The sequence below is a fragment of the Nomascus leucogenys genome, chromosome 5 (assembly GCF_006542625.1).
Source record: "Nomascus leucogenys isolate Asia chromosome 5, Asia_NLE_v1, whole genome shotgun sequence".
NCBI classification, from domain to species: domain Eukaryota; kingdom Metazoa; phylum Chordata; class Mammalia; order Primates; family Hylobatidae; genus Nomascus; species Nomascus leucogenys.
Window position 1 is genome coordinate 92,461,861 of NC_044385.1, and position 19,723 is coordinate 92,481,583.

The 19,723-nt window shown below is 33.5% G+C and overlaps 1 protein-coding gene and 1 non-coding gene across 6 annotated transcripts in view; both read right to left on the reverse strand.

Moving 5' to 3' along the window:
- PCDH9 (protocadherin 9) overlaps window positions 1-19,723 on the reverse strand; it is a 911,081-nt gene that overhangs the window by 318,972 nt on the left and 572,386 nt on the right. For 3 of the 5 annotated variants that reach the window (XM_030813479.1, XM_003257418.3, XM_030813478.1), the window contains one exon: window positions 6,387-6,588. In XM_030813479.1, coding sequence (XP_030669339.1) covers window positions 6,387-6,588 — 202 coding nt within the window. The remainder of the gene's footprint in view (window positions 1-6,386; window positions 6,589-19,723) is intronic. The other 2 variants (XM_030813481.1, XM_030813480.1) reach the window with 1 other exon arrangement.
- Window positions 5,883-5,944, reverse strand: LOC115835287. The gene has a single exon (XR_004030276.1). It is a non-coding gene; the product is annotated as a U7 small nuclear RNA (small nuclear RNA).

Consider the following 19,723-nt stretch of genomic DNA (forward strand, 5'->3'; position numbering starts at 1 on the left):
AAAGAGGAAATAAAATGTGAGCACAAGTATTTCATATATTGATTCCGAGTTTTATACCAGTTTGCCACTATGTACTTAACCTTTGTATTTTGGAAAATTTAAAACACGTAAAAAAAATAGATAGCCTAATGTAATAACCACCCATATAGCCATCTCCCAATCTCAGCAGCTACTAATATTTTATTGTTTAATGTCTTCCTACCATTATTATTATTATTATTTTGATAGAGTAATATTAAGGCAAATTCCAGACATTATATTGTTTCTTTTATAAACTCTTCATAATCGATCACTATCGTTGATAAATTTATTTTAACAAAACACAATTCTATTATTATTTCTAACAAACAATAATTTTAAAATATCATTTAAAAGCCAGCCCACAATCTTATTATCTACAATTATCTCAAAATTTTAATATCTTTTTATGATACTGAAGAAAAGAACAAACCAACAAAATTTTAGGTCACCTTTAGAGGTTTTTAGGTCACCAGCTCATTCTGTAAATTGATATTCAAATCAAATATGTATATTGCATTTCCTGTAAGAACTGTATTTCAGGCCACTCAATAATTAATGGAGGGAAGTTCTTCACATATGTTCTTTAAAACCACTTGGCAAAAGAGAAATGATCTCTTTTGTCTATCATTTTCATATCTATCCACAGTACATTTAAATTGAATGCTGACATAATCGTTTTATCAACACAAATATGATTTTACACAATTATTTTTGATAATTTTGAAATGTTAATATATGTTGGGTTTATTTTTTTCATATATACATATATGAATTCCTTTGCCTTCTCTACTTTTGGTCAACATATATTGGCTTTTTTTTTTTTTTTTGAGACAGGGTCTCATTCTGTCACCCAGGCTGTAGTGCTGTGGTGCCATCTCGGCTCACTGCAATTTCCGCCTCCTGGGTTCAAGCGATTCTAGTGCCTCAGCTTCCTGAGTAGCTGGGATTACAGGCAGGTGTCACCACAGCTGTCTCATTTTTTTGTATTTTTAGTAGAAACAGGGTTTCACCATGTTGGCCAGGCTGGTCTCGAACTCCTGACCTCAAATGATCTGCCCTCCTCAGCCTCCCAAAGTGCTATGATTAAAGATGTGAGCCATGGCACCTGGCCTAGATGTTGGCTTTTTAATTCATTGATTAGATGAGGATGAGATAGGATGGAGAACAGTAAGAAAGTAGTTAATTTGCAAAGTTGTACACCTGTCATGAGATTTTTTTTCTTGTTGCTGAGGCAAAAAGAAAATAGAGGAGTTGTGCTTTTGAGGAAAAAAAATATCAAGAAAATCATTGGGAGTCTTTGATCCTAGATGTTAAATGTATTCAGTCAACCCGGTTGGGAAGAAGAAAGAGAAGTGAAAGGGGAGGGAATATAAAGAGGAGAGATTCCGTAACATGTTTGTTGAGCAGAACTCAGAGAAACCCAGAGGATAAAGATTAGAAAGTCCTTGAGGCTAGATTACATCGTAGAGTCCAGGGAGTCAGGAAGATCCCCAAGAGTAATGATCCATGCTGTCCATCTAGACATGGGAGTCCAAAGATAAACTCACCGAAACCTATTTACCTTCCCTATGGCATGAGGTATCTGCAATTTCCCAAAGAGTCCAGGAGGACTGGAATGAAGGCAGTCTCATTTGAGACCCCTCTGGGCAGATGAGACAATGGACATATAAGCGGACCGATGACCCAGAGTTGAGAATATTGCACTTCCATTTGATGAAAACGATCCTCTGGAATTGAGGTAAAAAAGAACTGAAGTGTCTGTCATACCAATACAATGGGGATTAGACATTTTTAAAAAATGGAAGAAAAAGAAATGAAAGCTCTATTTCCAGCACACAAAAATTAGTGACATATGAGTCATACCTTATGTAGTAGAGACTGCTTTAGATTTACGTAAACATCATTTATACAAAACCTATCAATTATTGCTTAATTTGCAAACAATTTGTTTTTGGCATTGCATGTAAAGACTTTCATCATTTACTTATTGTTTTAATCAAGAGTTAGATACAATATAAAATCAATAATGCTAATAACCCAAAAGCATCAACTTGGGGATAAAGAATAATATTGTAGATCAGTATTATTAGATCAAATGCCACTATGTGTGTGTGTGTGTGTGTGTATGTGTGTGTGTGTGTGTGTGTGTTTAGAAGCAATAACCTATATTGAAGACTGAAGTTTACAAAAATGTCTCCACATGATACTACCATTTATATTAATTTCTTTGAAAAAATACCTACTGGAAATAGTTACTATAGAAATTAGTACTAGCTCTCAATGACTTTTTTTATATGAACCATATTTGAAAAAATAGAAATCTAGATAAATACAATCTAAATTACTTAGTACTAATACAGATAATACTGACATCCAATAGAAACCTATTTTACCTGCTATAAAATCACAACTCTTCAGGAACTATCAAAGCCCAGTCAAAAAATTCCATTGAATTCAAAGGGGACAATAGAGAACTAAATAGCAAGATTATTGCTAGAAATGATTACTTCATCAATATCACTGTATCTCACTTCATAAATTTCTCAAAGTTGATTACCAAAAATGTGACTGCAAAATTTAAAGATAATATGTAATCATTCTATCCTAATATGAATGAACATTCAGTCTGACTCTCTTAATATTTCTAGGCCATTCTAATTAATTCTGCTCTAGACATTTACAAAGGAGGTTTAAATTTTATGTCCCATTAAACATCAAGAGAACTGCTGGCCTCTAGGGGCTCTCAGGGCCTCTCGCTTCTCCACCGTTTTCTCCCCTTCCCAATGATGAATAAGGCACTGTCAAAACCTAAGAGCCCTGCTCCTTCCAGTTTAAAGACATTTTATTAATCATTATTCTTGTGAGTGACGTCACTGTGTTGGGTGAATGTTGGACTGCCCAAGGTTGTGCTGTCCATTGGGTCTCTTTTTCCATGTGACTAGATTGGTAAAAACTCTAGAGATTTCTTGAAGCTAGTTTGAAAGGTTTTTGTTTGTTTGCTTTTATTTTCCTGGTTTAGGACCTCTGCTATCTTTTTCCATTTGGCACCTGGCCCATTGCCACTGCCTAGGTCGAAGTCATTGGGTAAATTGTTGTATGTATTGGATGATATTTTGGCCTAGGGCAGCTTAGTTTAAACATACTTTAAAAGCTAGGAAAAATATATATTTTTTCTTTTTCCTTTTCTATGACTGGAAAACTCAAATGTGGGCTTTCTTAAGTGTGGGCTTAGGAGAAAGAAGACCCATATTGGTAAAAATTATTTCTAGCCTAAAAAACAAAGACAAATACAAAACAAAACTTGTCTGTCCATTTGGTCTAGATATTTGGTCTAGATGAACTTACCAACCATCAACAACCTGCTACTTTTATCTCATTCATGTTCTATTTTTTTCTTTCTTGAACATATATTTCTCTTAGAGACTTCAAACTCTTAGACTGTGTTAGGCTCTGATTATTTAAAGTATCCCTGAATCTCCTGACAAACAAATAAACAAAAAATGAAATGAAATATTACCACATGATTCTTTTTAACAATAAATTTCTCATAATAACTTTATACATTTGCCTCTAACTTAGAATTTACTATTTCTAAAAACTAAGCTATAAGACATAAACCAAATTTTTATTATAATACATATTTTTTGAGACACACCTACACTTGAGGAAAAGGTGGTCTTGCTCTGTTTTGCAGGCTGGAGTGCAGTTGCATGATTATAGCTCACTGCTGCCCCAGACTCCTGGCCTCAAGTGAACCTCTTGCCTTAGCCTCCCTAGTAACTGGGACTACAAGCACGTGCTTCCATGCCAAGCTATAATACATATTTAAGTGAGCCTTTGCACATAAGCCTAAGTTTTACTTTTCTCCAAATACATTTTCAGTAATGCATTATTTCTTATAAGAGTCAAGAAATTTTTCATTTTTGTGCATATATATTGCTGCTGTGATAGTGAAGGTATATATAACATAATTTTGCAATTTTTCCTGTACTCAGATACTTCTCAGTTGGCCCTGGCTGACAGACAAAAAATGCTATGACAAATAAAATGTATAACTCTCATTTTATCCCTATAGCTATTAAACTTGAAAAGCTGCCTTTGCTTTCTAATTGAAATAAATTTTAAAATCGCTAATTCAATTAGTTAACTAGAAAATTACCCAGACGTTCATTGGTTTCTGAAATCCATTGATTAAATTTACTGTACCCAGATATTCTTGCATATGCATCTGAAATATTTCATTATTCTGGCTAAAAAATTCATGAAACATTGTCTTAATCTTATTCATTGTAAATATTCTACCTAGAATTGCACGTACTACAAATACTTTGAAGATATCTTTGTAAATTAACTTTGGTAAACTCTATAGACAAGTCCTAAAACAATTTGTGCAACTGTTTTTTAAATGGGACTCTTTCTTGTTTGGTTTTGTCTGAGGCCCATAGACAAGAGGAGGCAACCACTTACATACACTGAGAGAAAACGTGGTCAGGAACCAGCTGTAAGACTCTTAGTTTTACTCCAACAAGAGATGTTTTAAAATTGGATAGGGCAAAGTTGGAGACTAGGAAAACAGTTTTGAAAGAGCTGTGTGAATTCCACCTACATAAACCTCTTCACAGAAGTCTAGAGAAGGTTGATTCAATGAAACCACTTAGATTCAGTGGTGCTTACACTGGTCAAAACCATGAAATCGAAAGAGGATAGTTCTTGTTCTCCCAAATTCAGTGTAATAATAAGAGGTTGATTCTTTGGGTATGTCCTGTTCTTCTAGATATGTGAAATCAAAAGACGCACTTATGTTTTCTTTATGTGACCAAGGTATTGCACATGAAATAGCAAAAGCCAGAGCTGGCAGGGAGCTTAGACACTCCTGAAAGATTGCCTTGAGTAGAGAAAATTCTTGGCAGAGAGAAGACAAAACGTAACTTTGCATGCCTTATATTTGCCAATGAGAAGAGATTTCCAAAGATGGGGACATGCTGGGGATTGGAAGGAGGCATACCTTAGAAAGAATCTCTCCTTTTTTTGACAAAAAGAAGCAGCTTAAAATGCTGAAAGTCAGAGAACATCAATGCTGTATTACTATCACAGAACTGGTTAAGAAAGCCCTTTTGTATGTTTTACCTCCTCTTGGTATTCCTACTTCCACCATAGAAATGCCAGAGATATTTTCATGTTTGAAACAATAAGAAGCAAAATAGTTAGCAAAGTTAAGAAAAAGTCATCATGCTTCAATTTCCCACTTGATGCAACCAGTCTGGAGCATGTTCAAGATGAGTAAAACAAACAAACAAGCAAAAACATTTTTTTTGCTCTGATTAGTTTAGATGCATTATTATAATTACTATTTTTATTATTTACTTCTTAGAGCAGTTTTAGGATCACAGCAAAATTGAGATAAATATACAGAAATTTCTTACGTATCTCCTGCTCCCACACAGGCATAGCTTTCTCCACTATGAACATACCCCACCAGAAAATAATTTGAATTTAAGTAAAATAGAAATTACGGTCATTAGACTGGGGATAATAATTGATGAAATGGTCCTTTATTTATTTATAAAAGTGAGCTAGTCAGTGTTTTTTATTAGCAAAAGCATTAGCAGTTGCCCAAGATTTCCTCCAAAGGCCTAGGAAAACAACCCCCCCCCAACAATGCTTATTTGGAGTGGGCATTGATTTCTGGAGTGGGGTATGGGTCTGTGGAGAATAAAAGTTTTGGCCAAATATATCTCCCTCAACATATTAGTAAAAAAACAAATTATCCAAGAATTCAAGTAGACAATAAAGGAAATGCAACCCCCAAATTCTTATCTCCCCTCTTTACACTTATTTTAATCACGATTTAATCCTTTTTTTTTAATTTTCTGGTAAAAACAAGAAAATCTGATAGACAAATTCTAAAATATCTTTAACTCTAATATTCTTTATTTGCTTTTGTAAAGCATTCATTGGAAAATCAAATTTCATAGGACATTTATATATGCAAATAGATATTTCTTTTTTTCATTGACTGTATTCTACTTAACTGTATTTTTACAGTCCTAAAATGTGTTCAAATTTTGTAAGGTCTCTGATATCAGAATATTTTGCAACAAATGGCTTTTTTTCAGATATATTTATAGCATTTTTTTTTCGTTTTTAGTGGTTCATAAAATGAAGACACATCATACAATTTAACAGCCAAAATCATATCAAACATATTAAATGTATATCTCAAAGAACACAACAACAACAACAACAAAGCCAGCAAAAAAAACAACCAAATGTTCATCCTTGCCCCCTACAATTACTGTTGAAAGCTCAAGTGCACAACAAAACCAGAAGAACTCCAAGCAATCAAAATTTTGAAGGGGACTCACCAGAGTTGGGATCAGAGTTGCCATCTGCTTCGGTCCTCTTGTCCGGAGAGGCCTGGTCGTAGAATTCGTCCTGTGGCTGAACCAGAGGAAGAGGGTGTGAGATCAGGGTTCCACTACCCACCGGCTCGTGGTCTCCTAGACCACTGTCACTGCAGCTTTCCTGGGAGCCATCAGGGAGGTGAAAGGTAACACGGCGCTGCGACTACAAAGAAGACCACAGGACATGCTGATTAACACTCCTCCCAAATAAAACAGGCCCTAGTGGAACACAAAATCAAAACACTTTCAATAAGTGACACAATGTAAAAGCAAAACAAACCAAACTAGAAACAAAGCTAAGAATAAGTATTAATTATTTGCCATTTACTATGTAATGGCCAACCAGCAAAATACCAAAAAGAATTTCAATCTTGTATAATTCACAACCTTAAAACTAAAGTTGGGGCTTTGAAAAGTGTAACAAGAAAGGCAAAACAAAACTAAACAAAACTTATACATAAGTTTTGTCGACAAAATTACAGAAAAAATTGAAATAAGGTGAAATATGCAAATATGCTTTTGATAAATCTAAATAAATACTTAGAAAATGCAATATTTCATTTCTCTTGAATGACCAGACACTGTGCTTACTTGATGTTTTTAGGGTAACATTTGTAGTCAATATATTTCCTACAATACCGCCTGCTTTTTTTTGTTTTGTTTTTGTTTTTTGTTTTTTGTTTTTTGAGACAAAGTTTCGCTCTTGTTGCCCAGGCTGGAGTGCAATGGCGCGATCTTGGCTCACTGCAACTTCCACCTTCCGGGTTCAAGCGATTCTCCTGTCTCAGCCTTCTGAGTAGCTGGGATTTCAGGCATATGCCACCATGCCTGGCTAATTTTTTGTATTTTTAGTAGAGACGGGGTTTCACCGTGCTGGCCAGGCTGATCTTGAACTCCTGACCTCAGGTGATCCGCCCTCCTCGGCCTCCCAAAGTGCTGGGATTACAGGCATGATCCACCATGCCCAGCCCACCTACTATTTTTAAAGGACACCGTACCCATGTGACTGTCCCTAAAGCAATATTGGAATAATTAATTAAAATTATTATTCAAAGAGTCTCAGGATCTACTGACTGAACGAGCTGTGCTAAAATTATTATTTTAAATAATGAAGTTCTATACAATTGCTATTGATATACATAAAAAGAAGACTATATTTTAAAAGAGACTAAATTAGAAATTATTCTTGTCCATTGACCCAGATATCACTCTAGTCTTTGGCTACACTGGTAGTAGAATAGAATATCCTAGTTGAAAGGTATTTGGAATATCACTTTGGTATCTATTTGCACAGTGTCACCCTCAGATGTGACCTAAAGTGTATACATGCTAACTTCAATAAATTGTAATGTTTACCAAAAAAGTTATTTTATAAAAAATAATAAATTTTAATGTTTCCTCAGCACAGATTGGTTTAGTTCTCTTGGAAAATGATCTTTTAGCTGCTATGATCTCTGAGAATATTTATAATTATGTGGGGTGAAGATTTAGGCCTTAGAGAATTGTATGAGAGTAGTACATTTGCGCTATTTGAATAAACCTAGTTTTCTTTATGCCTAGCAGCCAAAAGACCTTTCAATACCATGCCACATATGACCACTTAAATTCAGAATTAATAAAATGATGAATGTATATATTAAAAAATATATAATATACAAGTATATAATGTATAATATAATCGTTTTCTAGTACCTAAAATTTGTGCTTTTCAAGAGACAATTTATAGATTGTATCCATTTCAAAGAAAAAGGATTGCAGTTAGAAACAAAATAGTATAGATAGGTATACTGAAACTCTATGAATGCATACTTATAGACTGACAACAGAAGACAGCCTATATCCTGTGAGTCACTGATTCAAATCCAACTCAGAGTCATAATGGAGTAGAGATGATATCACTTTACTGCTGTTCAATGATCCGTGTGAAATGAGTTGATAGTTCAGTACATATTTAATGAACTGATGCCAACATCACATAAACTATAATCATAAATGGTACTAATTGCCTCTATTGTAACACATTTCACCTTCATGCACATGTATCTCAAGAACATCATTCCCTTCTCAAAGGTTTTGAAACGTGCCTAGGTGAGTGCTAGAGAAAAGGCAAGCTAAGCTTGAATATTAATATCTGAAATGTATTTCTTCCTGGATAAGAAAGATCATGCTACCATGCTTATTTATTGTGGTGTTTACTCTCACATATATTTAACTCTTCAGGGAAAACCAATAATACAAATATTTGCCATTTATGTTTCAATATGCCCTCAACCTATCAATATCCTTTTGTGATAAAGACTATACTAGGAACCACACTGCTTATTATGGATGACTGTCAAACATAGCTTTTACAGTGATTGATCTACTAAAAACTCCTAGATTTTAATGTATCTTTGGTATTATCTCTTGAGGAATACGTCTTAACTCTGGTGAGTAAAAAGAAGTCAAGACTTAAGAGAAAAGCAATTAAACAAATGATTCTTGAATCTTTGTAAAGCATTTCTGGAAGTGCCTTAAGCCATTAAGAAGTATATGTTTCATAGACAGAAGTGAAAAAGAAAAAAAATTCATCTGTGATATTTTTAAACATAGTTAATACTGTTTTAATGATGATATTTCTTCCTCATAAAGAATGTTTAAATATGCACTGCAGTTCTTGCAGGTGGTCCTTGGAACAATTTTTTATTGAGCATCTACTATATACCTGGTACAATGATTACACTGAAAAGCAAAACCAAAACATTGTTTTCCAAAACTATTTCAAATATAGCATATTAGAGTCTGTCTCACATACACTACACTATTTTTCTTTAACACTTTATAAGTGAGAATAAGAAAAATGTAAATTTACTATAAATTATTTGCAATGAGACACTGTAAATTGGAGTGATATAATGTTTAAACTATGGAGGCTTATGAAAATCTTTCTGAATTAATTTGACTCAGAGATATTTAAGACTTAACTGGCAGATTTGTGCACAATTTATCGGTCTGATGGGAGGGAGAGTGGTGATGTGTATGGATTAAGAATCAGTACATGGATATTATGGTATGGAGCAAATTGATGAAACAAACCCATCTTTAATTTATCATCATAATGATTGATGCAAGTAAAAGAATATCTGAACTATCAAGGCAGATGTAAGGAGGTGAACTGAATAAGTTGACATGCAGAAAAACAAAGACCAATAAGGTGTAGGAAACAAGGAATTTGGGTGTGTTTAAGGGCTCAGTAGTACTTGCTCAGGTTGAACTGCAGAACACCAATTTAAAAAGAAGCCAGAACCAGACCTCGTGGCTGTTGAATGAGTTCCCGGCTTTGAGAAATAGAAAATAATACCTTGCCTGTGGAAGTGTCGAAAGGCTAAAAATAGTGTTCCTGGTATGCAATACATGACACATAGTAGATAGTGTTCCTGCTATGCAATACTTGACACATAGGAGATAGTCAATAAAAAGTAGCCATAATTATTGAAATTTAAAACTACATTTTTAGAGCTTATGGTCTATCAATGTTTGGCTGGTTTTAAAGATGTGATTCCCTCATCCCCTACCCCCCCAAAAAAGTGTTGTTCTTTCACAAGCGAAATATGTGATCCACAGAATTTGGCATGCCTCAACATGCGCCCTATTGATCTTGTCAACTTGGGGCCTTCTCTGAGGTGACGCAGCTCTTGGTGTGGGGTGGGAAGTACTAAAAACCGGGAATACATGTTTTCTCCCTGGAGAAAGTGAAGAGTTGCCCATTATCCTTCCAGTACATCTATAATGGTATACTCAGAGGAAAAAGAGTTTACTTACTGCCTCCAAAAATTTTGAATCTTGATTCATCTTTATGGAAATAAGCTCAGTCTGGGTTATAAATGTAGTCAAATCCTGACTGGCTGAAGAGGGACAACACATATTACAATGAGACTCCTTCAGCCTCTCCAGAGCCGGGCAGTTACATTTTGTTTTCCTAAATCTATTTCTTACCCATTCAATTTTCTCCTTTGGGAAATATTTTTGTTAATATTGCCTCTGTCCAGTTAATTATTCGCACGTCACATTTGTTTACCTGATTTATCATTGACAGGTTATATCCAGATTTCTGGCTGGCTTGAGAAAGAATAGGATCAAAGAAGTAACTACTAAGGCTTCCATACTTTATTTTCTGTCAAGACTGCCACTATGAATTCTGATTAGGCAAAGTTTGTACCAGAAGTTCTACTCTACACAATTAATAGTGCCATGTGTTCACACATGGGGGTGTACAGACAGGGTCCTGAAAGTCAGAAGGTGACACACTGGTTGGGTTTGAGAAATATCACCAAGAACCTCTACAATACTTTTTTCTTGCAGCTTAGAAGAAAAGCAAAAGAAGGAACATTCAAGATGCCTAATGAAGATATACATGTCCTGCACTGAGCATCGTTCTTCAAGAGTCACTGAAAGAATGAGTCACCTAAGAAATCCCAATCATTGCTTGAATGTTTCTCTTATGTATTTCTTACTGGTATAGAATAGCATTCACAAGTGAATGACTCACATTCAAGCATACTATTTCAGTCTTACGAATTTACAGACATTCCTATGTGCAAGGATTTGGTGGTAAATGTCATTGTTTTCTGCATAAAATAGGCTAAAGGTAAGAAAACAGTAAAATGTCTAATAGATGATTAATAAGTTTTATAATATCCTGTAAAGATTACACCATACAGTTGTGGTAAGTATTGACAATACTTAGTCATGTCAATTAATATGTATTAGCATAGAAAATATGTATAATCTATTGTTAAAGATAAAAATCAGGTTAGTAAATATTTTGCTAAATTGAATTGTGTTTTTGTTAATGTGTATGTATGTGTGAATCTGCATAAGCTAATTTCCAACCATGCATATACCAAGTGTTTAAAGTAGTATTGTTTGGTCATGTGATTTATGGTATTCAAAAATGTTATTATTTTGAACACACTAAAATTTCCACACATTGTCTTGGTAATAATAAAACATATCCCAATCTTTAATTGTTTATCTTCATCACTTATAGAAAGTTACAGCTTTATCCAGAAGAACAGAAACATTTGATATATGGTATATGGGTTTTCCCTTGAGCTAAGGAATGCCAAACAATCTTCTGATCTCTTCTCTGTTATTCTAACTTCCATTCTTCACTTTCTTTACCTAGTTTTTTAATCATCACAACTAAAGATCCTTGCCTTCTCAAGTAACATGATAACAACATGAATCTAGCACTAAGCCAATTATTACCAACCAAATAAACCAATTATCTAATTAATGACAGACATTTAAAATAATTATTGTCCAATGGAATGTTATACATTGATATTATAAAAATTAAAAAAGTTATTTGTAATTGTTTAAATATGATTTTATGTACAGAGAATTCTTTAAATATCTTCTCATGGAAATATTATACCTAATTTTGATTTAATTCCCTTGCCATGCTTAAGAAATAATATGCCATTTATTTATCTATCATTCTAACTATATATCTATGTATCTATCTATTGCTAAATAAATACACACACACACACACACACACACACAAACACCCACACCATCCAGAAAGTACTTATGATGAAGTAAAATACAAAACCATGGTAAAATTTTATATTCAAACAAGTTTTTACTTTATCTCTGCATAAATCCAATAAAGATTTGATTTTTCTTTATTTGAAATATTTTCATATATATCTCTTCTCAAAGTAGGAAAGGAAATCATTCCAAAGAGGGTTAAAAAATATAGAGACTGAAAACTGCATTTTAATATGCATATTTCTTATAATATTCACTAGAAATATTTTGAACTTTCTTATTTTTATAAGAACATATTTTAATTGTGATTTATAAATAATTGTCATAAAGATAGTCTATGGTAAGTTCCTCAATACGGTCTTACCATCTAAAATCAATGCGTGCACACATTTCCTCTTAATAAAATCCAAAACTCATTGTGGTTTAGAAAGTAAAGTAAATGGGACCCAAAAAGCAATCTATGGTTATGGCCTAATTTGCTATTGCTCTGAATATTTGCAGACTCAACTTAAGGGTAACAAATATTAATACACACATGTACTCCATTCATGTTTGAAAGATGAGACTCAAACCTTCAGAAAAGATTTCTGAATTTACGATTTATGGAAATTGCTAGTACCTATGTGTGTTCATTATCAAGAATAATAAATAGTTTTGACAGACAAAATTATAAAGCACTTTTCTAGTGGTAATAAATAAAATATTTTATGAGCTGAGAATTTTTTTATGAGTCATTTTATCATTTGTAACTCAAAAATTGAGTTAATTTTCTATGCTGTTCATTGGAAGTACTTATGTTAAAATGGCTCCACTAATGTAGAAATCACATCCTTTTTTGAGTGGGAAATTGCTTAGAAATTTAATTTTCTGGCCAGGCGCAGTTACTCACGCCTGTATTCCCAGCACTTTGGGAGGCCAAGGTGAGCAGATCACAAGGTCAGGAGATCGAGACCATGCTGGCTGAGACGGTGAAACGCTGTCTCTACTAAATATACAAAAAATTAGCCGGGCATGGTGGTGGGCACCTGTAGTCCCAGCTACTTGGGAGGCTGAGGCAAGAGAATGGCGAGAACCCCGGAGACGGAGCTTGCAGTGAATAGAGATCGTGCCACTGCACTCCAGCTTGGGCGAGAGAGCAAGACTCCGTCTCAAAAAAAAAAAAAAGAAATTTAATTTTCTATTTTATTATGTTACATTTTTTTTAGACAAGGAAGTAAGGTAAAGTGACTTGCCTGTATAGGTTTCAATGAGAGAACCAAACTAAAAACTACAATTTCTGATTTCCAATATAAAGGTATTAGCATTGCTCATTCATCTCTTCGCTTAAATAATTATTGAGTACCACTATATTCTAGACACTACTCTAGCTGCTAACACTACAATGGTGAATAAGACAAATACTATACTCCACAACTTCCTAAATAAGATCATATTCTAAAAAGCAGAATTTCATTAACCTCCTCACCATCAGTCCTGAGGATTGTTTTGACCAACAGCTGTGTCACCTTTTCATAATGTCATTCTCTCCTAATTCTTGCAAACTATGCAGACTTAGGCAAGGTCAGTGCGTGAATGGGAGACTTTCACTGTATTAATCAGCAGAAATCTAGGTAGCAAAAAAAGGCGAAGGGACTGTATTCTGAGTTTATGCCAAAACAATCTGCAGATCTGTTGCTAGCCATAAATTAAAATTTACTGCCAATTTGTGAACATAAAAAATAGAAGGAATAGAAAAGTATCAAAGACTGCTAGAGTAATTCTGGACTCAAAAACAGAATAATTGTGAATTTTGCATGTCTTAATGAGCAACTTTTGTTCATCTAGGGAGTTACAAAAATATTAACAAACTCAAATAATGATTGATGAAATCAAAACTAGCTAATTTTTATGAGGAACATATACACATGACATGTTATGAGCTTACAATAAATATTTATTTACTGAAAGAAGATGAGTTAAATGGAATTAATGTAGGAAATCGAAAGGGGACAGAGTAGAAATGAAATATTATTGTCCATCCTTCAGTGTGATTTCTCACGGGAAAAGTTCCCTGTCTCCTCCATAATAACTTTTAAGAGCCCTGCCCTGTTTTAGAAGTTGCAAAGTGAAACATGATAACATTCCACTAGCTGTCAGCCTTTCCTCCTTTCCTCTTTGAATTTTTACATTTTAGAAGATTTGGAGACAAATGGGAAGGTTCAGTTTGTGTTTGAGAAAAATATGCAACAACTTCACTGATCCTATTTGATGAATGTGAAGGTGTCAGCAATTTCAAAATGAATTTTTTGATTCCTAGTTTTATGCATGTTATATAAAGTAGAAATCGGGCGCAGCTGATAACTGGCCATTTAAAGTCAAGCAGTATTTTCAGAGGAAATGGGAGAGTTTGTCTGCACTATACTTACTGCTCTTTTAACCAGTTTGCTGTTTGCTGCTAAGCAACTGCTTCGTTTGAGGATAGAGCTGTCAGCTTTTGTTCTAACTTACTACTCAACTGCATGCTTAGTTGTGACTTGTTTTTATGTGTATGGAAAACTCACATGGATTTAAACTTGGCCTGTTTGATTTGTAAATGTCTTATTGTGAAATGAATTCCTCAAACTAAGGATCTGTATTTTTTCTGGGATTTGTAAAGTGCATCAAATATCTCTTAGGACTCCCTGTGGTAGAGAACTCATATTAATGTCATAAGGTGATAAGTAGTATACTGTAATTTGACATTTGTTTCTTGTGATTTCAGTTAACTAGTATTTATCGTGTGAAAAAACAATCGGTAGCTTAAGAAACTTGAGAGAAAAGTATACTCTGTACTCCTTTTGGGTGTAGTCTTAGTGCTTGAATTTAAACATTTGAAACAAACATAAAACAAAAAACTCTCTTCTACATCTTTTTCCCCTGTGGGACATTAGAGAAAAAAAAAAAATGTTCTGAATCAACTTCCCTTTATGGTTTGGGGACATCACCCCACCCTTATAAGTCTCCTCAGGGGTTCAAAGCAAGCAGAGAGGATTAAAAATCGTCTGCATTGTTAGTGATTTGCTTCTTATATTCTTATTTATTAGTTCCTGCTATCAGAAACATCCTCAACCTATTTCTCATTGCCCAGTAGGAATGTGGTACTTTATCTGAGCATACGAAATATAAAATGACTACATTAAACAAGAGCAGCTGTTCCTGAATCTGCAAGCAGAATTTTGCATCTATAAATGATATGTACAGAAATTTGGAGGAAAAAACCCAGCAAGAGTCCTTTCCAATTTAGTTTTCTAGAAAAAACAAATCTGAATGACAAAGTAAGTTACCCTTACCACATTTACAAAATCAGCATACATGATAGCTGTAGCAATTTAATTAGAAATTACATTAAATTATCACTATTATTAGATAAATATATAGACGTCACAGATACAACCTATGGTCTTAGAAAAAGGAGGCTTTACTTTGGATAACAATGTATCACCACAAAATGTGTGATAAACCTCTTGTCAATATTGATAACAAAAATGGAATCTGATTCAGTGTCTACTACTCAAGAATTTGTCTCAGTTCCCTGTAGCAGATTTTACAAAAGAAGTAATGGGAATCACCCTAGCATTCCCCTTGTTAATAATTCTCCATACAAAATAAGACTTTTAAAACCAAAGGAGGCCACGTTTTTAAAGTAAGTTGCAGCTTTTAGGACATAGCCCCAATTTTATACAATAATTAACCTCAGACTATGGCCACTTGACTGGTAAAAAAGTTTAAACAGGCACACACCCATGCAAAGACACACACACACACACACACACACACTCCCACACACATCCAAACATGCTTTAAACTTTCCTCATGTATTGCTGAAAAGGGAAAAGATTGTAATTACCTAGTAAGAATGAAAACTAGTAATTCAAGCCTTTAATGGACAGATAATGTTATTCCAAGTTAGAGAATGAAACACAAATAGAGGGGTTGAAGAAGTGATCTCTGCAGAAAGTCTCTGAGAAGTACTATTACTGTACAATAAGGTTGTTTAAAAACTGCTCATGAAGGATTGTTAATTTGCACCTATAATGTAGCCTAATCTGTTTCAACTGATCTTGTGTCACACAATGCAGTTTTGTTTCATTTATTTAACTTTTGGATTTTTTTTTTCTTTTTTATGGAGTCTCGCTCTGTCTCCCAGGCTGGAGTGTAATGGCACAATCTCGGCTCACTGCAACTTCTGCCTCCTGGGTTCAAGCAATTCTCCGGCCTCAGTCTCCCGAGTAGTGGGATTACAGGTGCTTCCCATCGCATTCAGCTAATTTTTGTATTTTTAGTAGAGACGGGGTTTCGCCATGTTGGCCAGGATTGTCTTGAACTCCTGACCTCAAAAGTAGTGAAGGAGTAAGAAGCTCCTTGCAATAGTCCTAGATCATGTAATGGAGATCTAGCACTGACAGATCATGGATTATGATTAATTCTGAGCCATCAGCCACATCTTTTTCAGCAAATAAAGAAAAATGTCAATGGGAATGATGTGCCCCTGTAGCATAGCTTTCTAGTCTATGATTCAAAGAGACAGCCATATAACTATTAATTAGCATAGGATTCACAAAAACAAGCAGTCACGTTAAAGAACTTGATCCTCTTCAGTAGGTTAATGGGAGGATTAATTTATATGGAGAAAGTGCATGGTCGTGCATAGTCTACAAAATGTAGGTAAAGATCCTAATTACACTCGCAGTGTATGGAAATATGTGCGTGCAAGAACAGAACATGACAATGACACTATTGACAAATTACTGCACTCTCTCCTCCAGGCTCTACTAAAAGCATGACATGTATTTGAGAAATGTTTTCCAGAATTGAGGAGAGAGGGGAAACAATAGATATGGAAGGGACTGTCTCTAGCCATATAGAACACACAAAAAAGCATCCTTTGAATTTCATCTTAAATCTTAGACTTATTAATAAATGATATGAAGGGACAGATAGATGATGGATAGACAGAGAGATATAGGTAGTTAAATAGAAATATCGATATGGGTTGACTATCCAATGCAAAACTGTGTCTGTATTTAACTACCAAATAAAAAAAGAAAGTTACAAAAAATTCATTTATTTCTTCTTAGTAATGGTATTGTGAAAAATGTTTGTATTGTGAAGTGCAAGCATATTCTAACTGGCCTTCTTTTAATTTTCTCAAAGGGTTACAATAAAAATATTGTTTGCAGTTGAAATACTTTGTTTAGAAATGTATAATATTCAAGCACTATTTATTTACTTCCAGTTATGTAAGTGAGGAACAAAATAAAGATACTTTTAAGATATAGATAAAATGTATATATACATTTGTGAGCATATGTATAGCTATCCATATATTTATGTAACAAAACTGATGCACAAATACCAATACAAACATGCTATAAGTGTCTTAAAATGTGGAATTTATATTTTTAGACAGTAAAATTGTCAAACATATCTGAGATCTTTACTTATTAATGTTGAAAATAAAATCCAAACTTTATTAACTTAATCTCAGAAAGCCTAAATTAATGAAGATAAATTCTGATACATGTTATAGTCCAAAAAAGCCCTTTTTGGTTATGTTTGGTGCTATGTAGCATATAGCCTGACCAGGTAACAAAAAAATTACTTGTTAGAAATATTTCATTGAGAGTAGAATTCATCATATGCAATTGTGGTTATAAGATGAGAAAAACATATCCTGAATTAACAGAAATCTTATAAAGTATCTACTCTGTTCTTTATTAGGTACTTAATGATTCATATCCTATGGCAGTAACACCACTAGATTTTTTAAAGTTTTCAAATTTGTGGTTTTGAATTGTTTTGAAACCTTGCATATTATATGACACAGCCTCAAGGTGTCAACACTTTGCCTTTCACGACCTGATTTTATTTTTTTGAAACAGCTAAAATACATTAGAAGTAGTGAACAGTATTTTTTTAAAAAAAGAAATCATAAAGTAAAAATGGCACATTTTCTTCAGTAGCTTAAAAATTATATTTGAGGACCATTAGAAAAGTGGAATTCCAAATATTTTGAGAAATCACAATATTAAGTGTAGCTATGAATGAGGGCAAATTTGAAGGACAGCACTCATTTAAATGCATAATTTATGTTCTTTAAATAAAGATCAGTCTCAATTTTATTCTCAACTTACATGCAGAAATGTTCTTTTTGGATCATAAATTTAGTAATAATAGTAAAGGCACTATGGTATGACAGAATGAGATGAATAATGATAGACTTCATAAGGGGTTTTGAATCATAGAAATCTGAGAAAAAGCTTATAAAACAAGTTTCCAGCATACATATTGAAAAGTAACATTTAGATATGGAAATAATATCAAGATATTTTGGGAAGTTTTAATAAACATTAATCAGTAGATGGAAAAACACTGATGACCTGATAAGCTGGAGGAAAATATGTTTTAAGCCTCTCTTGCTTTAAAAAATATAATATGTAACTACCTACTCTACTGTGCTAGAATGAGAGTCCTTATAATGATCTTAAGGAAACAGAGAAACTAACCCAGTTGGAATAAACATGAATAAGATTTTATATCTCTTTTCTCCTGGGCAGAGGAGTCTTTGTTCTGAACAGTCGAAGTAGCTGGACTTCATTTTTTTTTTAATCCACCTATTATTTCAGACAGTCACTGTGACTTTGAGCCTGATATGTGAAACAAAAATCACTCCTACATTTCAGCGATAACTGCTACTTGCCCTATGGCTTTTTAGTTAGCCTGTCCTTGAAAACATTACTGAGTCACCTATCTCAGTTATTTGTGCACTAATGATAATTTGTTTCCTCTGGATAGAAATATAAAATTCAAACATATGTCAAGAACTTCTATATGTCAAAAGCTTCTGTAAGTTTAGGTAGCTTCTGTAAAATACTGAATTGTACTAAACAATGTAGTTACTTTAGAAGGCATGACACTCTCAAACATTATGTTCTAAATGTGGATAGAGCAATCTAGAAGGTAGACATCCTAAAATAGTAGCAATATGTTTTTTGAAGATAAAAATGTAAACACTAGTAAGTTCTCTTGACTCTAAGATCTAAAGGATGTACACAGAATTGCCTTGTAATTTTTGTCTAGGGCAGACAGGGAAAGACAGTTTCAAAATAAAACAAGTACAAAATTTCCCATGCCTGGGGGGAACTTACTGTCTAATACAATTTGGCCTATGCACTAAAATTTAAGAACAATAAGACAGCCTGAAATTAGAAAAACTACATTAAATTTTCTAAAATTTATACATAGGCTCACAAATATCAGAAACATATTATTGTATGTATATATAATGTTAAAGATGATGAACAAATTGCTAGCCTGAAATAACTTTTTCAATGAAATTATTAGAGTCAACAATTGCTTAAACATGTGTTTTTAAACAAAATGGAGGATAGATACAATAAATAATTAAAAGAAATATTTTATTATCTAGGGTATAAAAAAATTAAAACACAATGAGTTAACACTAACATTAACTATGAATTTTATTAATAAAAAGTGCATCAATACTGGCTCATCATATGTAATAGATGCCACACTCATGCAAAATGTTAATCATAGGGAAAACTGTGTTCAATAAGATAGTGTATATAAGAATTCTTTGTACTTTGGGCACAATTTTTCTGTAAACCTAAAACTGCCCTAAAAATAGTCTTAAAAAAAGATTAGAAAGAGGAAGTAGACAAACTTTCATGGTAAAAATAAGAGACTTCAGCCAATTTTCAAATAATTTAAATGATAGCACT